At 40.4% G+C, this 20,370-nt stretch overlaps 1 protein-coding gene across 6 annotated transcripts in view; it reads left to right on the forward strand.

Moving 5' to 3' along the window:
* Nucleotides 1-7,421, forward strand: part of LOC123478198 (uncharacterized) — a 170,845-nt gene extending 163,424 nt beyond the window's left edge. For 3 of the 6 annotated variants that reach the window (XM_053921585.1, XM_053921583.1, XM_053921579.1), the window contains exons 6-7: nucleotides 3,645-3,834; nucleotides 6,708-7,421. In XM_053921585.1, the coding sequence (XP_053777560.1) occupies nucleotides 3,645-3,704 (60 nt within the window). In that variant the 3' untranslated portion in view covers nucleotides 3,705-3,834; nucleotides 6,708-7,421. Of the gene's footprint in view, nucleotides 1-163; nucleotides 1,413-3,644; nucleotides 3,835-6,707 lie in introns of those variants that run through there. The other 3 variants (XM_053921581.1, XM_053921580.1, XM_053921584.1) reach the window with 3 other exon arrangements.
* Nucleotides 7,422-20,370: the final 12,949 nt, after the last annotated feature.

A 20,370-nucleotide genomic window follows, 5' to 3' on the forward strand; every position in this document is an offset into this window, starting at 1 on the left:
ACTGAACAAATGTTGGGTGAACAAAGAATGATGAAGACAAGTGTATGAACTGCAAAGCAGTTGCAAATAAATTGAAATGCAAAGATAAATCACTATCCCTCTGTCAACTAAAAAATTAGGATTCATTTCTTAATCCTCTCTCTCCTTTCCTTTCCACATACAGCTGCTCACTAGGCCTTTAAGATTCTGTCTCTGAAATATCCTTCAACCACTTCCTGTTCTCCATTTCGACACCTGAGGCTTCATTAATTCATACGGATTTCTCTAATGCCAGTATATTTTCCTTCTCCTGCAGTTCCTTGTTACATTCTGATTCAAGGATTATTTATGTAAAATACAGACTTATTTGTGCACTTCAGTCTTTAAAAACCTTCAATGCCTCCCCATCAACCCAGGATGAAATCCTAATTGACTCTAACAGCTCTGCCACTAACAAACCCTGTCTGGTAGGCAGAATCATTGCATTCTGTGCCACCACCACCCCCCCCCCCAAAATGTCCACGTCTTAATCGTAAGAACCTGTTACTCAGGGTACATGGCAAAGGGGAATAAAGTTACAGATGAAATTATTGTTGCTGATCAATTGGACTTAAAATAAGGAGATTAATCTTGGTATCTGGGTAGGCCTAATATAATCACAAGAGTCCTTCAAAAGTGAAAGAGAGAGTCAGAGGGAAACATGACCACAGATGAAGGTCCAAGTGATGCACTATGGGGAGGACTTGACCACCGGGCTTTGAAGATGGAGGAACGAGGCCCTGAGCCAAGGATGCAAGTGGCTGCTAGAAGCTAAAAGGCAAGGAAATGGATTCCAGAAAAACCCTCGAGCCTCCAGAAGAAAGCACTGCCCTACTGACACCTTGGTTTCAACTGAGTGACATCTGTCTCAGAGTTCTGACCTCGAGAATGGCAGGATAGTAGTTTGTATGGTTTTAAGCCACCAAATTTTGGGTAATTTGTTATAGCAGTGATAGAAAATTAATACACTGTGCAACTTTTTTTTTTTTTTGCCTCTTTGGGCTTAGCTTTTTTGAGGCTACACTGTAAAATGGAAATAAGTGATACCAACCTGTTAAGGCTATTGTGAAGATTAAAGAAAATATTTGTAAAATGCTTATCCATAGCAGGTACTGAATAAATAGTAGCTCTTATCTCTTATCATCATTTCCTCTGGGCCATATTGTCATTTCCGAGGATAACCCATCATTCATTCTTTGATTTACAGGGAACAACCTAACGCCTGCCCATCTTTTAAGGCTCAGCTTAACATCCCCTCATGGGCAAGGCTTCCCGAATCCGACTCCCTCGCCAGGCAAATATCTATTCTCTCTCTGCTTCCTCAACGCCATGGTTCATACAACAACTATGTGGGGTAGTTATTGCTATTCCCAGGGGCTTGGATGATGCTGAGGCAAGCAGGGGGGCATGGGTACGAAATTTAAGGAGGCCCTCTCAGGTGTGTGCCAGTCCTCACTGAGTCCTGGTCTTAATTACTGCCACTGTGTTGACTAGGAAACCCAGGTTCAGGGAGATGAAGTGTCTTGCTGGTAGGTAGCAGAGGAGACAACACCTATGTTTTTACTTTACTATCTAGAAGCTCTAACAGCAGGGCTTGGCACCCAGCTAGTGCTCAAGAATTTGTCAAAAGAATAAACTGAGGTGGTAGGTTGGGTGGCAAGTTGGCCTGGTGGTTGATGTGGTAGTAGTAATAATGATGATATCAATAAATATTCAATTTTTACCACATGTCTGCTCTGTGCTAGACACTCTGCTAAGTGCTTTGCACGTAGTCTTCCTCATAGCACCTCTATGAGTTAGGTGTTATTCGTATCATTTTCATTCCAATATGAAAAAATGGAGGCTCAGAGAAATTTGCCTTCTCAACTGAGGTCGTACAGGTAGTATTCTGTTCAATCCAGTGCGTGAACCTGAGCAGCCTGGCTCAGGAGCCCTTACGGTCGATTTGGTTGCTTTCGTCTTAAAGGACTGATTGAAAATGTTGTTTCACTAAGAATAAACAAAGGCTAGTTACCTATCTAAGGGTTAGTGTTGAAGTTTCAAGGGTCTAATGGTGTTTTTAAAACCTCTCTAAGGAGGACAGGCCTGTCCTGTGTCAGCAGGGCTGACGTAGGGATGAGATATTGAAGGAGGCATCGAAGCTGAAGCAGACACGTCAGCCCCGTTCTTGTGAAGTGTGTTCACTCATCTGTTATGAGCTCACTCGAATGCAACTTTACTTTTGGTGTAATAAATTGTATTAACTTTATGCTTGAGTGAGTTATCTCTCAAAATAGAAAAATGTGTATTTCTAGGAGTCTTCTTTCATTTACACATGGAAGTCTATTGGAGTTTAAAAAATGGATTTTAAGAGCCTCACTGATGGCTAAGAAATTGCTATTTCAGTCTTGAAAATTGCCTTTTCTACCAGAAACACTGAGCAAGGAGATCAGACCATCTGATCTCGCTGGATTGAAAAAAATTACTCAGGTGCTGAGATGGCCTCTAAAATTGGATCCCCTTTCCTGCTCATAATATGATAAAAATTAAACCTCTAGTTCCCTCTTTGGAATACTTAGTAAATAAGATAAGACAGGAAACAAATTGTATCATTTCTCTTCATGAAAAAAGGCATCCAAATGTTCTGAGCCTCTTTCCCTATTGTGGTGAGATTCAGATGACTCATGAGTTTATTGTTAGCTTTCTCGATGCAAAGAGCGTAATCTCCCATCTTTAGACCACAGCTCCCTTCCTTAGGTTTGGTGACAGTTGTAACGACTTGGCTACATCCCTAGAACTTGAGAGGTCCGAGTCCTACGGCACTGCCTAACCACTTTTCTTTTGCAGCCACGTAAAATAAGTCGAACGCTTCTTTACACACAACTGTGGAAAGTCAAAGATTCTTCCCAAATTCTCCCCAGTGTGGGAAGAAGCGGTTGTATTTCCCTGGTGATTGCCTTTCACCCTTGATTGCAAATATCTGCTGTCAACACAACTCTTGATCTCCTCGTGGCCGTCTGCCAGCTACTGATCTCTCTGCTGTTTCATCCCAAGGACGTTCTTCTTCCTTTGCAAAAGGCCCTTTAACAATGCAATGGGGTGTAATGGACTTTTAACGAAAGTTAGGGACTCAGTGAGAAACTACAGTGCAGCACAGTAAGCAATTCCCAGATGAACTTTGGTTTCCAACTAGGATGAGAAAGCTGGATTGTTTGCTCCCACCCTACTAACAGGAAAACCTTAAATAGTTGACAGAATCATACATTTTCTTGAATCTGTCAGAAAGTTGAGTTCACAGGGTAAACAACTAGACTCAAGTCTAAGGAAAGTTGAGGATCTCTAAGGAGAGGCAAGGTATCAACCCTGGCAGAACTAAGGAGTCATCTGATAAGGAGTTTGGTTAAATATTTCAATAAATTGCTAAAGACCAGGGGTGGGGTAGTGTGAAAATACAGAACCTAGGTGCCACCCAAGCGAGGAATATCCAGGCCTACTCACAGACCCTTCTTCACCAGTGTTCACAAGCAAGGTAAGGGGCAGGGTGGGAGCTGAGAGGAAGCCTACCTCAGTGGTGCAGGCTCATAGGAGGGAGGTAGGTACTTCTGTGCAAAAGCCATAACTTTGCCAGAATTTTTTTCTCTTTGAAGAACAAAGCTTACGATACTGGGAGGAGAGCAGCAAACCTTGAAACCCCTGACGCATTGTGAAGACCTATGTGGCTGAGGAGTGGGTAAAAGAAAAAAGAAAAAAACTCTTCTATTCCAAGAGATGGGGCAAGAAACCACCTGGGACCCAGGATATGAGAGGTCTCTTATGCCTCTTTTACCTCGGTGAGAGGTAAGATCATTAAGAAAGTGTTACCTCTGAGACCCAGGGATACAGAGCCTGCCTAAGGCTGAGGCTTGACTAAGACAACAGACAGTCTGCACCCTTTTCCCCAGCCTTTACTCCCACCAAGCTGGGAGCACACAGTAACAAGCAACATCAATCTTCTGCGGAAAGGACAGGTCCTTTCTAAGGCGCAGATATACAGGTAAGACACAAAGCTGAAGATGGAGTAGGAATGGTGAGAAACTCCCCTTGCTGAGCCAGCCTCCACATACATGATTCTTAATTGCTCTAAAAGGTAAATCACATTCTGTAAAGAAGTAGCAATGTAGTTGGGCTTAAAAGTACATGTAGAAGTGAGAGATATGAAAACCGTAGCACAGTAGATGGGAGGAAGAAATTGGAAATATAGAGTTGTACGTTTAGGTTTTTCTGCTAAACATGAAAAGCAGTATTATTTGAAGTAGTATATTATAAACTGTAGGGTAACCACTAAAAAGTTTTAAAAAGATTTTTTTAAAACAGCCAGTTGTGGAAGTATAAAGCAAGAAGGAAAAAAGCAGGCAAAAAGTGAAAAGGGAACAAAGGACATACAGAACAAATAGAAAACAGGTAGTGAGATTGTCAACTGGAGCCTAGTCATATCATTAATTATATTAAATGTAAATGGTCTGAATATACCAATTAAAAACCAGGGATTGGCAGAGCGGGTTAAAAAATGACCTGTCTATACGAAACTCAAACCTCCCTATGTCAACAATAATAGGTAGCTTGAAAGTGAAGAAAATGGAAAAAGATATATCATGCAAACATCATCAAAAGAAAGATAGAGTGGCCACATGAATATCAGTCTAAATAAAATTCAGAACAAGGCCTATTACCAAGGATAAAGAAGGACATTGCATGGTGATAAGGGTCAGTATACCAGGAAGACGGAACAACAGTAACTGTAGATGCATCTAACAGCTGAGCCTCAAAAACTGATAGAACTGCAAGGAGAGTTAGAGAAATCCACAATTACCACCAGAGGCTTCAGCGCTCCTCTATCAATAATTGAGAAAATTGGGGGCAGAAAAATCATTACGAATATATAAAACCTAGAGATCTCTGTGAACTAACTTGATCTAATGGATAATTATAGCACAGTATACCCAACAACAGCAGAATACACATTCTTTTCAGTTGTACATGGGAACACTCTCCTAAGTAAACCATATTCGGGAACATAAAACAAACCTCAATAAAGAATCAGTGGAAGCTTTGAAATGACAGCTTTTCTTTAACACTTCCAAAATTCAAGGCTGCATTTTCGAAAAAGGATTCTGGTTAAAGTACTTCTGCTTCTCAGCCAGCCTACAGTGTCTGTAAGTGGAGAGGACCACCAGGAAAAGAGCAAATCCTTGGAGGTGTGCCTTCAGCATTACATTGCAAACTAGTTAGGTGGTCATTCAAATGGAAAGGGCTGGATGGAGGGAAAGCACTCAAGGGGTTGCACTGAATGACTTCTGTTCCCATTCTTTTAGAAAGGAGCCATGGTCGGGTGGCTTAGTGGGTCAGAGCATCATCCCATTCACCGGAAGTTTGTGAGTTTGATCCCCCATCAAGGAGAGTGCAGAAGGCAACCAATCTGTTTCTCTCTCATATCTATGTCTGTCACCCTCTCTCTCCCTCCCTCCCTCCCTCTCTCTAAAACCAATAAACATATCCTCAGGTGAGGATTTAAAAAAAAAAACAACAGTTCTTCCATTCCTTGAAACTGGGAGTGTATTCAATCATTGTTCCATTCAACAAATATTTTAGGGCTTACTATGTGTAGGCACTATTCTAAGGGCCGAGGATAAGAAGCTAAAAAGCAGTGAACAAAACAGAAGAACTGACTTCATGGAACTTAAATTGTAGTGAAATAGACAGACTTAAGCCCATAAATATGTAATTTAATGCCAGGTAGTCATAAGTGCTTGGAAGAAGGACAACTCAGGTAAAGAAACAAGTGAACAAAAATGGCATGGGGTGCTATTATGAGTGATGGTCTAGAAAAGACTCCCTAAGGCCTTCTTTTTCTGTCCTTACTCTACCCCTCATTCTGTATCTTCCCTGTTTCTTTCCTTCATCTTTGAGGGGTTGACATTTGAGCAGAGTCCTGAAAGTGAGGTGGCCAGCCATGCAGGGGTCTGATTGAAGAGTCTTCCAGGCAGAAGGAAGGACTCCTACCCTGATGTGTGCACTCGGTACATGTGTGAATACTTGGCATGCATGAGAAACTGCAACATGGCCAGTATGGCAGGAGCAGTGGGTTAGAGGAGCGTGCAGGTGACCGGGTCTAACACATAGGCTGAAGCCAGATGCTGTAGGACCTTGCAGGCCATGGTACGAAGTTTCTAGGCTGCCTACTTTCCCTGAAAGGCCACCCCTCAAATGTAGCTTCCAGTAGAGTCTTTTGGGGACATTGTTGTTTTTGTTGTATATTTTAATAATATATTAAAAAGGGAAAATTACATGAGCTGGGTAAATGCAGCAATCCATCGCTGCTCCAGCACCTACCACAGGGAGGCTGATGAAGGCTGGGATCAGTGCAAGGGGGATTTAGGTGGTTGCTATATAACTTAGCTCTGGGTGCAGCGAGAATAATGGGGTCACTCTGGCATTTTTAAAAACCCTTTCCCCCTCCTTCAGATTACTACTGGTTTCCATTTTCTAGTAAAAAAGACATCTGCTTCTATGTATAGAAGATCCTTCAGGCCCTGAATTATAGTGTGGTAATTCATGCTTAACTGTTTGAATGGTTGCATAGCCCTCAGCCCTGCATCTCCTAATGCACAAGATACTAATTATTAGACTATAATTCACACTGCGTGAGTTCTTACTGCTTATCTTTCTTGTAGGAACAGATAGCTGGGGATATATAGTGCCTGTGAATGACCAGTCTGCTCACTGAGAAAACATCAGGCGAGCAATTTCACGTAGCACTGAAGAAGGTGAGAGTGTAAAGAGACATACAAAATGGCATTTGAGAGACCGGAATTGTTTTTCACTAAGTGCGTTAATTAATTGCCAGTGGTAGCAATGGCACGCGGCCCGCTCCGGTGAAAACTCCCTGTCAAAACTTTAGTCCCTCTTGTAAGGAAAGAGGCCTGTGAACTAATCATGCAGCCCCATAAAGGGATCATAAAAAGCATTGAGATTTACCTGTGCATTCACCTACAGATCTGATGAAACTTTTGTGATGAATTTGGGAAACCTATTATTTTGTCATAGCTTAAGGAAAAGGCTGTGGTATCTTTTGACGGTTCAAGAACTAGAACTTGTGAAACCATGGGAGTAATACAGACTGGAAGAAAACAATAACATTCTCACAGCTGGACCATCTGCTGGGTTATTCAGACATAGCAGTGTGCATCACGGAACGGCGGCCATAAAACACCGGAGGAAGACAAGCGCTGGCATCTACTTCTAATTTTCCAACTTAAATTGCCTTTAGTTCCTTAAGTTCTGTAAACGGTCTCAGAATCTTCCAGAATGTGACCTTTTTAAACAAATTGTGATGCTAATAGCGTTCAGGACAAGAACTGGACATCTGCACGGTCAGTCCTGTGCCAGTAGAGTGTGTTCTTCTTCAGATAAGTGCCAGGGGCTCTATTATACACTGTCCTGCTTACTGGACATCTCCTGCTTTTATTTATCTTACTTTTAAAAGCTTTTTTTTTTTTTTAGCAGAGCATAGTGGGTACGGGAACACCTTTGACCTCACATTACCTGTGTGAACCCTAGCTCCACCTCTTACTACATGGCAAGTTACTTCCCATTTGGGTCTCAGTTTTCTAATCTTAAAATGGGGATGATATTAGCATTTAGCCCACACGGTTGTTGAGAGAAATAAGATAAGTTAATTAAGAGCTTAGAACACTGTCTATCACAAAGTAATAATGTTAGTCATCGTCATAACAATTTTTCATTTGTTACAAGTAATCATTTTAATTAGTATGTAGAATTGGAAGTAGCCTCACCCTCTGGTTCTTTCTTGATGGCTAGTACAGTGATTTACACATAAAGAGATCTCAATAATAGTTAACTAATAAGCCCAGATTATATTACATAAATATGAGCAACAATAGTAAATTAACAGTAAAAACAACCGTGAATCAAGCACCACTGTGAAGTCTCAATGCAAGACTCCTCTTGAATGCTGTAGTCAGAAAAAGCATGCCCATCTTCTAGTTGCTCGCCAGCAAAGACCCTGCTTTGCTGACCGGGAGGAATTCCTTCCTTATCCTGCCTCTTGACCTTTGTATTTTCTATTGTTTCCAAGGGTTCAACCTCGAGAGTAATGTTTTTTTCCATAAGGGTTTTCACAAACGTCTGCATGTTGGTGGTGGTTCCACCATAGATGATGGGTCAGGAGCGAAGAACCACGTTTTTTGCCCTTGGTTTAGTATCTAAGTCTTTGAGATGCAGTAGCACAAGCCAAATTTGGGGCATTTTAAGCACCATGAAACATAATGTTGGTAATGGTTGTAATATATTAAATAATTTTTAAAAATATCATGAGTCATAAAAGGGCATGGGATGGAAGAAAGAGAAAGTTCTTCTTTAAGGAAGAATACCAAGAAAGAATAGACAGGCTAATGGAAATAAAAGGCAAGGGTTAATAATTGATCCTAAAACTTACACAGGGTTAAAGTTTATTGGGGATCTAGTTATTCACACAGTCTCAAAGTATCAGCCCACAGATTACTTATTAATTATAAAGGGAAAATATACCTTTACAATGGATCAGAGAGAGAAAGAGACTAATTTAAGGAATTGGCTTAGATGGTTATGGAGACTGCAAATTCCAAAATCTGAAGGTAGGCTGGCAGGCTGGAGACTCAGGGAAGAACTGATGTTGCAGTTCAAGTCCAATGGCAGACTTCTGGCAGGATTTCCTCTTCCTTGTCTGGTTCAAGGGTTCTTTAGTCCTGATCTTTGGATAGGCTGCGACTCTCCTAAAAGTATAAGTAAAATTTGTGACCATGTGAAGAGGGTTTGCAGTTTTCACAAGATACTAAAAGAAATTTGGATTCATTGAAAAGATAAGAATTAATACTCCCATTATTTCCACTTCTATTTGATATTTCACAAATGCATTACCTAGAATTCCTGGAGGTGTGGCTCTTTTGTGATGAAATGTGGACACAGATTAGCTCTGGGAGGAGGAGTAAAAGACAAAGCTAGTGAACAGAGGCAGGTGGCTTAGAGTATGAACTTGGGCACTACATTCTCTAGATTTTGAATCCTAACTTGGCCATTTACTAACCTTGTAAATATTGGCAAGTTACCTAGCCTCAGTTTTTATAAAATGGGAATGATAATAATAATATTTTATATATCATAGGGTTGTTTTTAAAATTAAAGGACATTAAAAACTAAAAAGCACATAGAATGAAACCTGACATCAACTATATGATTGCAATTATTTTTATCACTAAATCTTTAAGGTTTCTAACTTAAGGGGATGAGTGGATAATAATGCCATAAATATTCACCTTTGAAATCTATGTAAGCCTACCAGTGCCCTGCACATTAGAGGAATTTCCTAAAAGTTTGTTGAGTGGGACGCAATTGGATCTCTGCTCACCTCCTGAAAGTCCATTCCAATCCTGTGTTTTAAATTGCCTGCCTCCTTCCTTTTAGCTCATTCAGTCTACTTTAGGGCATTCCATTGGATCCGTAAGAAACCAGAAAGTTTGGGAATCAAGCTGGTGAACTCTAGGAGAGGCAGAGAAAAACTAGGGAGGTCCATGTGTATGCATTAGCCAAAGTGTTTTTTAAAAACACCTATGGGAGCAGCGCAATTTCCAATAACCAAGTGCTGGGAACAGCCTAAGTGCCCATCAGTAAATCAGTGGATCAAAAAAACCATGGTACGCTTACACAATGGAACACTACACAGGAGAAAGAAAGAAGGAACTCCTACCCTTTGCAACAGCATGGATGGATCTGGAGAGCATTCTGCTAAGTGAAATAAGCCAGGTGGTGAAAGACAAATACCACATGATTGCACCTGTAAGTGGAACCTAATCAACAAAACAAACAAGCGAGCAAAAAAGAACCAGAAACATGGAAATAAAGAACAAACTGACAGTGACCAGAGGGGAGGGAGGATGGGGATAACGGGGGAAAGAAGGAGAAGAGTCATCAAGGAACCTGTATAAAGGACCCATGGGCAAAGACAACGGTGGGGTGGGGGGATTGAATGTGGGAGGTGGGGGAGGGTAGGGTGGGGGGGAGTAATGGGGGAAAATGGGGACAACGGTAATTGAACAACAATAAAAAACAATAATTTAAATGTATTTCTGGCCTATAACACAGAGAAAATAAATGTATTTGCCAATAAAAGCACACAAAAAAAGATGGGTGGAACAAAGTTGTATTGGGCTCAGGAAATAAATCCAGAAGGTAACTAAAATCTCCCAGAGAATTTAAGAAAATCAGAAGTCACAAATAAGAAGGTTAACATAATAAATTCTATCAATATGTAAAAGAATAACTAACTAAATAAAAATAAATAAAAACACCTATGGGGTAGAAGGGGAGTAGACTTATTAGCTATAGTTGCATCATAAAAGTTTTAAGTAGTCTAAGAAAAAAAGTATTTACTTTTAATATTTATTGCATATAAGTCCATGGATAAGCATTTGAATACTTCCTGTGTTCAGAATTTACTATGGGACAAAAGGATTAAAGCAGAGAATCGCAAAGAAATTGAGCACTTGGTGTCTGTCCGTATGAGTTAGGGTTCTCCAGATAAACAGAAGCAATAGGATGTGCATATATAGAATAAGATTTATTTTAAGGACTTGACTCACATGATTAGGGAGGCTTGCAAGTCCAAAATCTGCAGGGTGGACTGGCAGGCTGGAGACACAGAAAAGGGCCAGTGCTGTGGTTCAAGTCCAAAAAGGTCATCACACTGAAAACCCAGGAAAGAGTCAATGTTGCCATTCAAGTTCAATTACCTCTTGCTCAGGGGAAGTCAAGCTTTTGTTCTATTCAGGCCTTCAAATGATTGGGTGAGGCCCACCCACATTTGAAGGGCCTCTGCTTTACTCACAGTCCACTGATTAAAATGTTAGTCTCACACAAATATCCAGAATGATATTTGACCACATATTAGGGCACTGTGCCCTAGACAATTACACATGAAATTATCCATATACTATCTTTTTTAATAATTTTTTCAATTACAACTGACATTCAATACTATTTTATATTAGTTTCAAGTGTATAGTTTAGTAGTTAGATATTTATAAAATTGACAACATGATCCCCTGGTAAGTCTAGTACCCACCTGGTGCCATACAAAGTTATCACAATATTAGTATATGGAGAGAAAAGCTTGGAGTCACCCACAAAGCAATAGAAAGAAGTGAATAAGAGCAAGTTTTAGATTCAGAAGACTTGAACTCAAATCCCGCTTCAGCCCCTCTGTAAGTGGGCTGAAACTTTGGGTAGGATACCACAGATCTTCAAATTAGGCCAACCTGGAAATAAAGTGAGCTTTTACTTCTCCAGTGAGAGGACATTAAAAAAATTTGGGGGGTCAACTTAAATATAGAAACAAAAAAATTTAAATGTAAGATATAACTTTTAATATTTACACATTCAGTTATGTGTACCTATTTAAAATTCTATTATACGTGAAATACCATATTAGTTTAGAAGTATTACTTTTTTTCAGTCTCATACGTCATGAAACACTTTGACTCACACTCTTCCCAAAAGCATCTTCAACGTCACGGTCCTTGTCATTTCTTCGGCTGCTTTCTGAGTTGCTGCACAGTGTTTGGGAGTCCGTCTTCACATTTCTCCAAACTGTGTGAGAATCCAAACTTTTGAATCTGTTTGACGCTGCTGCTGGAAATTTTATCCCACTCCATAAAAGTATACGTTTGCATAACATTAAGTAGATTTTTTTAACTCATTAGGTAAACAGTCATTATGTTGCAAACTGACCTCGAGAGTGATCTCAAAAGACCTGAGTCATAAACTGTGTTGTCCTCCCAACCCTAAAGTAGTCAATAAACCTGGGTTAAGATTCTTTGTCTCTTTTTTCTTAAATAAATAAGTTCTACCAGATTACTTCCATGAACACCCAAAACTAGAATCAATTATGATCGTTTAGGTAAATATGTCTCTCTTGTAGTATTCTCATGTTCAAAATTAGTAACTAAAGCAAAGTCCTATATGTAATATGGGAAGACTTTCTATAGAAGCGAATGTGAAGCAACATTTTTCTGATAATTTTGGGAAAATACATATTTGGACATATCATGAGATTTATTTTTTATGGGGATAACAGCAGTAATTACCCCACTGGGTTGTAATGAAGATTAAATGAGATTAAGTTCAATCATTTAATTAAGTTCATTGGTATAATGCCAATGCATGGTAAAAGCTCTAAAAGGTTTATTCACACTATTACTGCTACTACTACAAATAATAATAATAATAAGCAATGTAACAGTATGTTATAGATGTCAGCTTCTTGCTTGATAGTAACTGAAAAACAAGATAAAGTGGGCTTGGAATTCCTTTCTTCTTTCTCCAATCGTGAATTAGGTGCCAGGCTCCTGTTGGGTCTGAAACCTTCCTCAGAGCTGTCAGAAGATTTCAATGGGGCGCATAATGCACCGTGAAAGTGGCCACTAGTTACTGCGACATCCTTCTGCTCGTACCCCCTTAGGACTCTCCAAAAACTGACTCGTCCTTCCTTATCTTGCCACATTCCGGCCGCTGTCCTTCCCAGGTAGCAGCTGCTGTTGGTAGGCAGTTTAGACGTCTTACAGGATCCAGGATCAGGACCCTGCGAGTCTGATTGGTTACTGCGGAACTGCCTCCTTCCAAAGGGTGTGGACTTCTCTCTTCCAATCAGTTTAGCCTCTTAGGCAAAATTGAGCTGGAGAAAAACAACTTCGGTAACTTTTGTTAAAACTTCTTAAAACACAGATAGAGAAAACAATCCTTAACCTTCCTAGGTAATGACAATAGTAGCAGAGCCATTATTTTAGCACCTCTGTAGTTTGTGTTTCACGGGAGGGGGTAAATATCTTGTGTCTCCCTGATGGTCTCCCTATTTTCATCCCGAACCTATGAGAGCCTGGCCAATTACAAGGATAACAGCACACTTGGAATTTTCCCCATAGCTGTTATTTTCTTCATCCCATAAATTTAAGGATCAATTTCAGCACAACTTGTCTTGCGGTGTGAGTCAAGTAAGTGTGATTATTAGGGTGAATCAGGAGAGGCTGACAATGTGATTTCTTGTTACATTAAAGAAAGGACTATCCTTAAGGGTCACAGAATGAAGGGTACTTTAAGGCAATTTGGCTCAAGTTGGGAGAACATTTCACTATGAGAATGGATTTTAATTTGACAAGGACAACAGGCAGACAGACGTGTATCAAACAGCATCTGCAGCATATGAAAATTAATTTTTCACGACCAGGGGTATAAATATAGTAATGTTTCTCATTTTAAAGTGCCATTTGCATCAGCCAGAAATGTGCTATGTTAGGGAGAAAATTCACAGTCTATATATAGTCCTGCCCTGGAGTCATCCTCTGTAGACAGGGGGACAAGTGTGGTGGGAACTCCTTTCCAGGCAAATGAGCTTAAATCCCACTGTCTACACAACAGTTCTATTTGATGGGCTTGAAAGCACATTCTACTCACAATCCTCTCTCCCAAACTTGGTCTTCTTCCTGCATTTCCTCTTTGTATATGGCACCATCATCCATTTAACTGAACAGAGCGTAAGCCTAGAAATCATCCTAGACACCTGCTTCTTTCTCACCCCTTATTTAATCCATCCCACCCATTGTAACTGATTCTTTTCTTATTCTCCACTGACGCCATCCTCATCTATCACCATCAGAAGTCACCTGTCTCACCCCCATGGTGTTATGTTTTAAATGGACCTGCGATTTGTTTTAATCAGGTATGGCAAGTCCTGCACACATGAAATGACTCATTGTCACCAGAAGGGGACCGAGCCCAGAGCAGGTCTGCCTCGGCCGGCCTGCAGGCTGTAGGTTCTTGACTTTGTGCAAGAACGTTTTCACAACATAAGGCCAGGTGATTTTGAGAGTATGCTTACTAAAGCTTGGGACAGTGAAACAAAGGAAGGGCCTAGGATAGAAGAAGCAACAGGAGAGAGCCCAGGTGGGGCTGCTTTGTTTCTCTAGAAAAGTTATAGGAAAGAAGCGAGCTGCACAGGCCTGTGTGGACCCACTGAGCAGTAAAAGTCACAGTGACAGAAGTGGGCCAAGGTGGGGCTGCTGATAGTTCACAGAAGAGTCAGGGAAACGGGGACCTTGGAGACAGGTCAATGGGGTTAGCCCAGGATGAGCTGCCGCTGCTCGCTGCTTTCTTAGGTGCAGGTCTTATGGGGACCCTTAGAGTTTAGGAGAAAAAAGGTTCATCCCCAAGGAAAAAAAGGGGAAAGGGAAGGGTAAGAAAGGTGTGAATGTGCTCTAGAGAGAGCTCTTGCTGGTATCCTTTGTGTGGAGGGTTTTTATCTCTCTTCTGCCGGCAGGAATTTGGGGGAAGGTCTCAGGGAAGGGGAGGGTCTCAGCAGAATATTCATCAGCTTTCCGGGTGTGTTTTTAATATGTTGATGAACCAAAATGAGCACATGGAGGGAGCAGGGTCATTTTCTGGTCAGCTCTACCCCTCTCTTGGATTTGTTTGGCTCTAATTGGTTTTTTTGTTATTTATTCTCCTGGCTTTATCCACCCTTGGGTTTGGCTGGTACTACCTGAGTCTTTGTTATCTACCTCCGTGACCAGAGTGATTTAAGCTACTTGCTCTCTGGTCAGGGAAGAGAGGTGTAAACCATTTGCTCTCAAGTGTCCTTGGTTAAGGAAGCTAAGATCCTGTGTTTTACTACCTGGCTGTAAGTTGCTCAAACTGCTTGGCCCCATTTGTCTAACTCTCTGTCTCAGTTTCCCTTTTCCCACTTGTCAAAAATTCTCGTAACATCTAACTGTCCTGCCTCATCATGAAGGAAGAAGTCTATACTCACAGATCTCTAGAAACAGGAGGCCTGGCAGGCCACTCAAGGGCCCCACATGAGGGAACACCAGGATTGGTTTGGAGGCAGAAGGAGTGAAGGGAAAATGTGGGCAACAGCCTTTACTGTGGCGTCCCTGGGAAGGAATGGGCAAGGCAGGGTAAGCAGACTTGGATTGGCTAGTTTGAGTAATTTCAGTGATCTCTGGGGCATGGGGGCTGTCCCGAGCTGTTTTGTACCTAGCTATGAGGTGGCTGGGGCAGACGGATAGTGGCCTGGACAGAGGAGGTTGTTGGGGATTTGGGCCTTGGATTGGTTGGGTTGCATGTGAAAAGAGCACTGTGATGGGCCCTTCACTCTGTCTAAGAATCAGTGCGCTGAGCCCTGGGAGGGCAGCTGTCCAGAGTCAGCGAGTCCCCCGATGTCAAAACATCAGGAACATGCAGTTAATGCAACTTAACAGGTCCCCCCAACTAGAATAAGATCCTTAAAGAATATATATAATGTGTCATAGAATTGTATGCTTGAAACCTGTATAATTTTATTAACCATTGTCACCCCAATAAGTTTAATTTTTTTAAAAAAGGAACTCCAAAAATACAACTATGAAAACATTACTCCTCAGTTCCAAATCCATTCTTAGCTTCCCATTGCTGTCCTAGAAGGCCCTGAATTACCTGGTCCCTCCCTCCCTACTGAGCCCACCTCATTTTGCACTCTTCTTTTTAAGAACCCAGACATGCTAGCTTGCTTCCAGCTCTTCAAAGGGGCGTGTTACCTCCCTGGACCTTTATGTCTACATTTGTCTCTGAGTGGAACATTCTTCCCCACTTCCTCTTCCCCAGGTAGGTACCTAACCACTCCGGAGATACCAGCATAAGCATCACTTCCTCAGCGAAGCCTTTCCCTCCATTGCCATATGGGGTCACATTCCCTGTTTCAAACTCCCTTAGCATTTCAGGGTCCTCCTTCAGTTACTTATCAAAGTTTGTGATTATGTGCTTATTTGTGAGACTAATTTCTGCTGTCTCAGATCCGGGAAGGCAGGACTGTGTCTGTTTAACTCACATTATGTTCCTAATTCCTAGCAGAGTGCCTCAGTAAATAGGGAAGCCTTCAACAAACGTATGTTGAATGAGTGAACAAATGCCAGTCCTGGTTTGGGATATAGGCAATATTTTCAACTGAAACACTGAGTTGGAGAAAGAGAAAGGGCTTTCCTGAGACTGCTTTTGAAAAAACACTCAGGGCTGATGCATAATTGCCCTGAGTGACATGTCATGGGAAGCGATGGGAGCCATACTGAACCGTCTCTACTGGGCACTGTGTGTCGCGGCAATAAGGCCCTGACATGATTTGGAGCATGAAGGAAATAGACTATGAAAAGTCATAAGTGTATGGAATCCCCTGTGCTCCCCCCACCCCTACCTTTCATAAGGAATCATCTGAGAACTTAGGCCAATGGCGTGTTTTTGGCTGGCTCCTTTAGGAAAGATGAGAAAAGTGATCTATAGGAAGATCCTTTTAGATTGTAGATAGAAAGGGAAACTTTGACTGGCTTTTCTTTTAATCACTCTTTATAAGTATTTAGTTATAAAAATGACACAATATTAATTATTCTTTAGATGTTTATTATGAGGAAAAAATCCTAAAAAAACAAGCATCTATACAGTGGATTAGCTTAAATTAGATGAGCTCTGGAGGAGTCTGGAAAGAGTGCTTGGATTTCAGATTTCAAAAAAGATAGAGGATATCAAGTGAGCAGCCCACTTTAGCCTAACTCAAGTATCTCAGAACAGAGCAGACAATTCCCTGGCTCTACCTTCCTAAAGGATGTCAGACCTTTTCTGTTCATATCATTCTGAAGGCACAGTAGAGTTTTAAAATCTTTTTTTGTGCTATGACTCTCCACTACCCCACTTCTCTGCTTTGTCTTTAGAGCTTATTGTCTCTTTGTATAGAGGAAGCAATACAAAAAGCAGAAACTTGACGTAACAAACCAGATCAGATGTTGCAACTGGATGGTTATAGTGTTGTGGTGTATGTTTGATGGGCAGAATACTTTTGATTTGTCCTGCAAAGGGTTTCAAGTTTCATGAATAATTTGTAACAGTTAAAATTAAGACACTGCACATTAGTATCCATACCTTTAATTGAAAACTGGGAAGGGCTGTGAGTCCTGAGCCTATGTTCCCACGTGGCGGGCCCTGTTGCTCTTGCTGAGTGGAGCCCTTGCAAAAGGTGCACGGTTGCTAGTGCGTCAGAGTCCCTCTGTGGCCCTTGTCACATTTTTACATTGTCTGCCTGGCTCCTGCAGGCATTTGACTTTGTGATCTTACAATATATGATGTAAACAATCCCACTGGTTCTCCATTTGCTCCGACTGTAAGAAAGTCTTTGGCAGTGTGACCCACAGAAAGAGCTCCTTTCTAAAATCTGCAAGATCGGCACGGTGTGCAGTGATCGGGGTGTGAGGACAGTTTGTGCTCACCTCCCTGTGAGGCTTTAAATATCGAATTCCCTTTGTCCTTGTTCTCGTAAAGATTTAAAAACTTACATCGTACAAAATTCTTAGGTGTTTCTCTTCATTTTTGTGGTAAAAGAAAAGTTGCTGGGCTACTTGATTCCTAAGATGTAACGGTGGTGTGAAATAGCTATTTATAAATGTCGCGGGAACATTACTTTATTTCTTGAATACCCCAAATACCTAGCATGTGAATACCCTAATGTGGTTTTCAGAAAAATTACAAACGGGCATGATGCTTACCTGGAAGCTAATTGTGACTACTTGTTTTCTATTTTACTTTTATTTCACTCGCAGATAGCTGGCATAAAACTAGAATAATTAGGTAATGTAGGAGAACAAAAAAGATGGGACAATATGGATCAGGAAAAAATATATAATTACATAAATCAAGAAATACCATATTTGCTGCTTGTATTCAATGGGCTGAAGCATTTCTAATGTTAATGTGTCCGTACTGTTCTTATTACTTTTATAGTGATGAAAACTTGAACTCACAAAATTGGAAATTAGGTTATTTTCCACTGTATCTTTAGCAGAGAGAATAGAAACTAGCAAATAATAGGCATTCAATAAAGTAGAAAAATACATTTAAAATTACTTTTAATGTATAAAATAATTTTTACTATTAAGAATAAATTAGAAGTGACTATTGTTAGTTATCTTGCATGTTGACTAGCATGGCTGGCTTAGCCTATTTTTATAACTAACTTGCTCAAGTGTCTACCACAGACTTGGACTTCTGTTCAAAAACAGAACAAAGACTTCTGGTTTCTGTTTTTATATGTAAGGAACTTGGAAGTCAGTGCTCCATTCTAACAACAAGCAAAAAGCAGAGTGAATTAACAGACTGAAAAATCAACAATTCTTCTAGGACCCATAAAAAAAAGAGAGGGCACAGGCAAAGGGCTGTCCCCAAGGTTGGAGAGACAGACAGGTGCATACAGGGGGACGTGGCTTACTGGGGCGCAGACTCAAGCAGAAACTGCCATGGGAACCAGTGTGAAACCTGAACTGTAATTGTTAGATGTTAATCCACCCACATCAGTAATCACTGTGTACATCGGTGGTCTAAAGGCACCAATTAAAACACAGTGATTGTCAGAGTATATAAAAAATGTAACTGTATGTTGTCTACAAGAAAATGACTTTAAATATAAAGACACATAGATATTAAAAGTGAAAGGGTGGAGAAAAATATGCCATGCTAAAATTAATCAAAAGGACCCAAGAGCCCTGACTGGTGTGGCTCAGTGGGTTGAGTGCCATCCTCCAAAGTGAATGGTTGCTGGTTCAATTCCCAGTAAGGGCACATGCTTGGGTTGCAGGCCAGGTCCCTGGTTGGGGGCATGTGAGAGGCAAGTGATTGATGTTTTTTTCCCTCTCTTTCTCCCTCCCTTCCCCTCTCTCTAAAAAATAAATAAAATATTTTTTAAAAAGGAAGAAGGCCATGGCTGGTGTGGCTCAGTGGATTGAGCACTGGCCTGCAAACCAAAGGGTTGCTGGTTTGATTCCCTGTCGGGGCACTTGCCTGGGCTGAGGACCAGGTCCCCAGTTGGGGGCTTATGAGAGGCAACCACACATTGGTGTTTCTCTCTCTCTCTTTCTCCCTCCCTTTCTCGAAAATAAATAAAAAAAAATTTATTTAAAAAGGAAGCAAGAGTAACTATATTAATTCCAAACAGCAGACTTCAAATAAAGGAAAGTATCAGGGATACAGGGGTTAATTCTGTAAGACAACATAACGATCCTTACCATGTATGTACTCAGTAACAGTGTCAAATTATGTGAAGAAAAATACTCATAAAACTGCAAAGAGAAATAGATGAACTTACTATCATATTGGAGACTTTAGTAGTTCTTACCAGAAGTGGGAAGATACAGCAGGGAGAAAATCAGTAAGGATATAGTTTAACTTAATGATACCCTCAATCAACTGGATATAATTGACATTTATACTTGATTAAATAATAACAGAATACATGTTATTGTCAAGCTCACATGAAACATTCACCAAGCTAGGCCACATTCTGGGAGATAAAATACACCATAATAAATTGAAAAGAATAGAAATTATACAATATCTGCTTTTAGATCACAATGGAATTAACCTAGAAACCAATAATGTAAAGATAAATAGACAGCCTCAAAATAAAGTGAAGATTAAACACCACACTTCTGAATAATGCAGGGGTCAAGGAAGAAATCTCAAAATAAATTTCAAAGTATATTAGGCTAGATGAAATGAAAATAAAACTTATCAAAATCTGTTGTATGAAGCAAAAGCAGTGATTAGAGGAAAATTACCAGTAGTGCATGTGTGTATTAGAAAAGAAGAAAGATCTAAAATAAATCATCTACATGTTAATCTTAGGAAACCAGAAAAAAAAGAGCAAATTAAATCCAAAGTAAGCAGAAGAAAAGAAATAATAAGAACCAGAAGAGAAACCAATGAAATTGAGAACAGGAAATCAATAAAGAAAATCAATGAAACCAAAACCTGGTTCTTTGAAAAGATCAATGAAATTATTAGCCTTTAGCCAGGCAGATGAGAGAGAGAGAAAGAAAGAGAACATAGATTAGTAATATCAGAAATGAAAGAGGGGACATCACTACAGAGCCCATGGACATTAAAAGAATGATAAATAAATACTATGAACATCTCTATGCCCACAAACTTGACAATCTAGATGAAATGGCACAATTCTTTGAAAGACATGATCTGTTAACACTCACACAAAAATAGACAGTCTTCATAGGCCTATATCTATGAAACAAATGAAATAATCAACAACCTTCCAAAACAGAAAGCACCAGCCCAGATGGGTTTGTTTTCTTGTGTTGTTTTAAAAGTTCCTTGTGTAACACTCTTTATCGGATGTGGGGGGTTTTTTGTTTGTTTTTTTGCAAATATTTTTTCCTTGTCTATATCTTCTCTCTGATTCTCTGACATGGTCTTTCATAGAGCAAA

This window comes from Desmodus rotundus, chromosome 3 (assembly GCF_022682495.2).
Source record: "Desmodus rotundus isolate HL8 chromosome 3, HLdesRot8A.1, whole genome shotgun sequence".
NCBI lineage: Eukaryota > Metazoa > Chordata > Mammalia > Chiroptera > Phyllostomidae > Desmodus > Desmodus rotundus.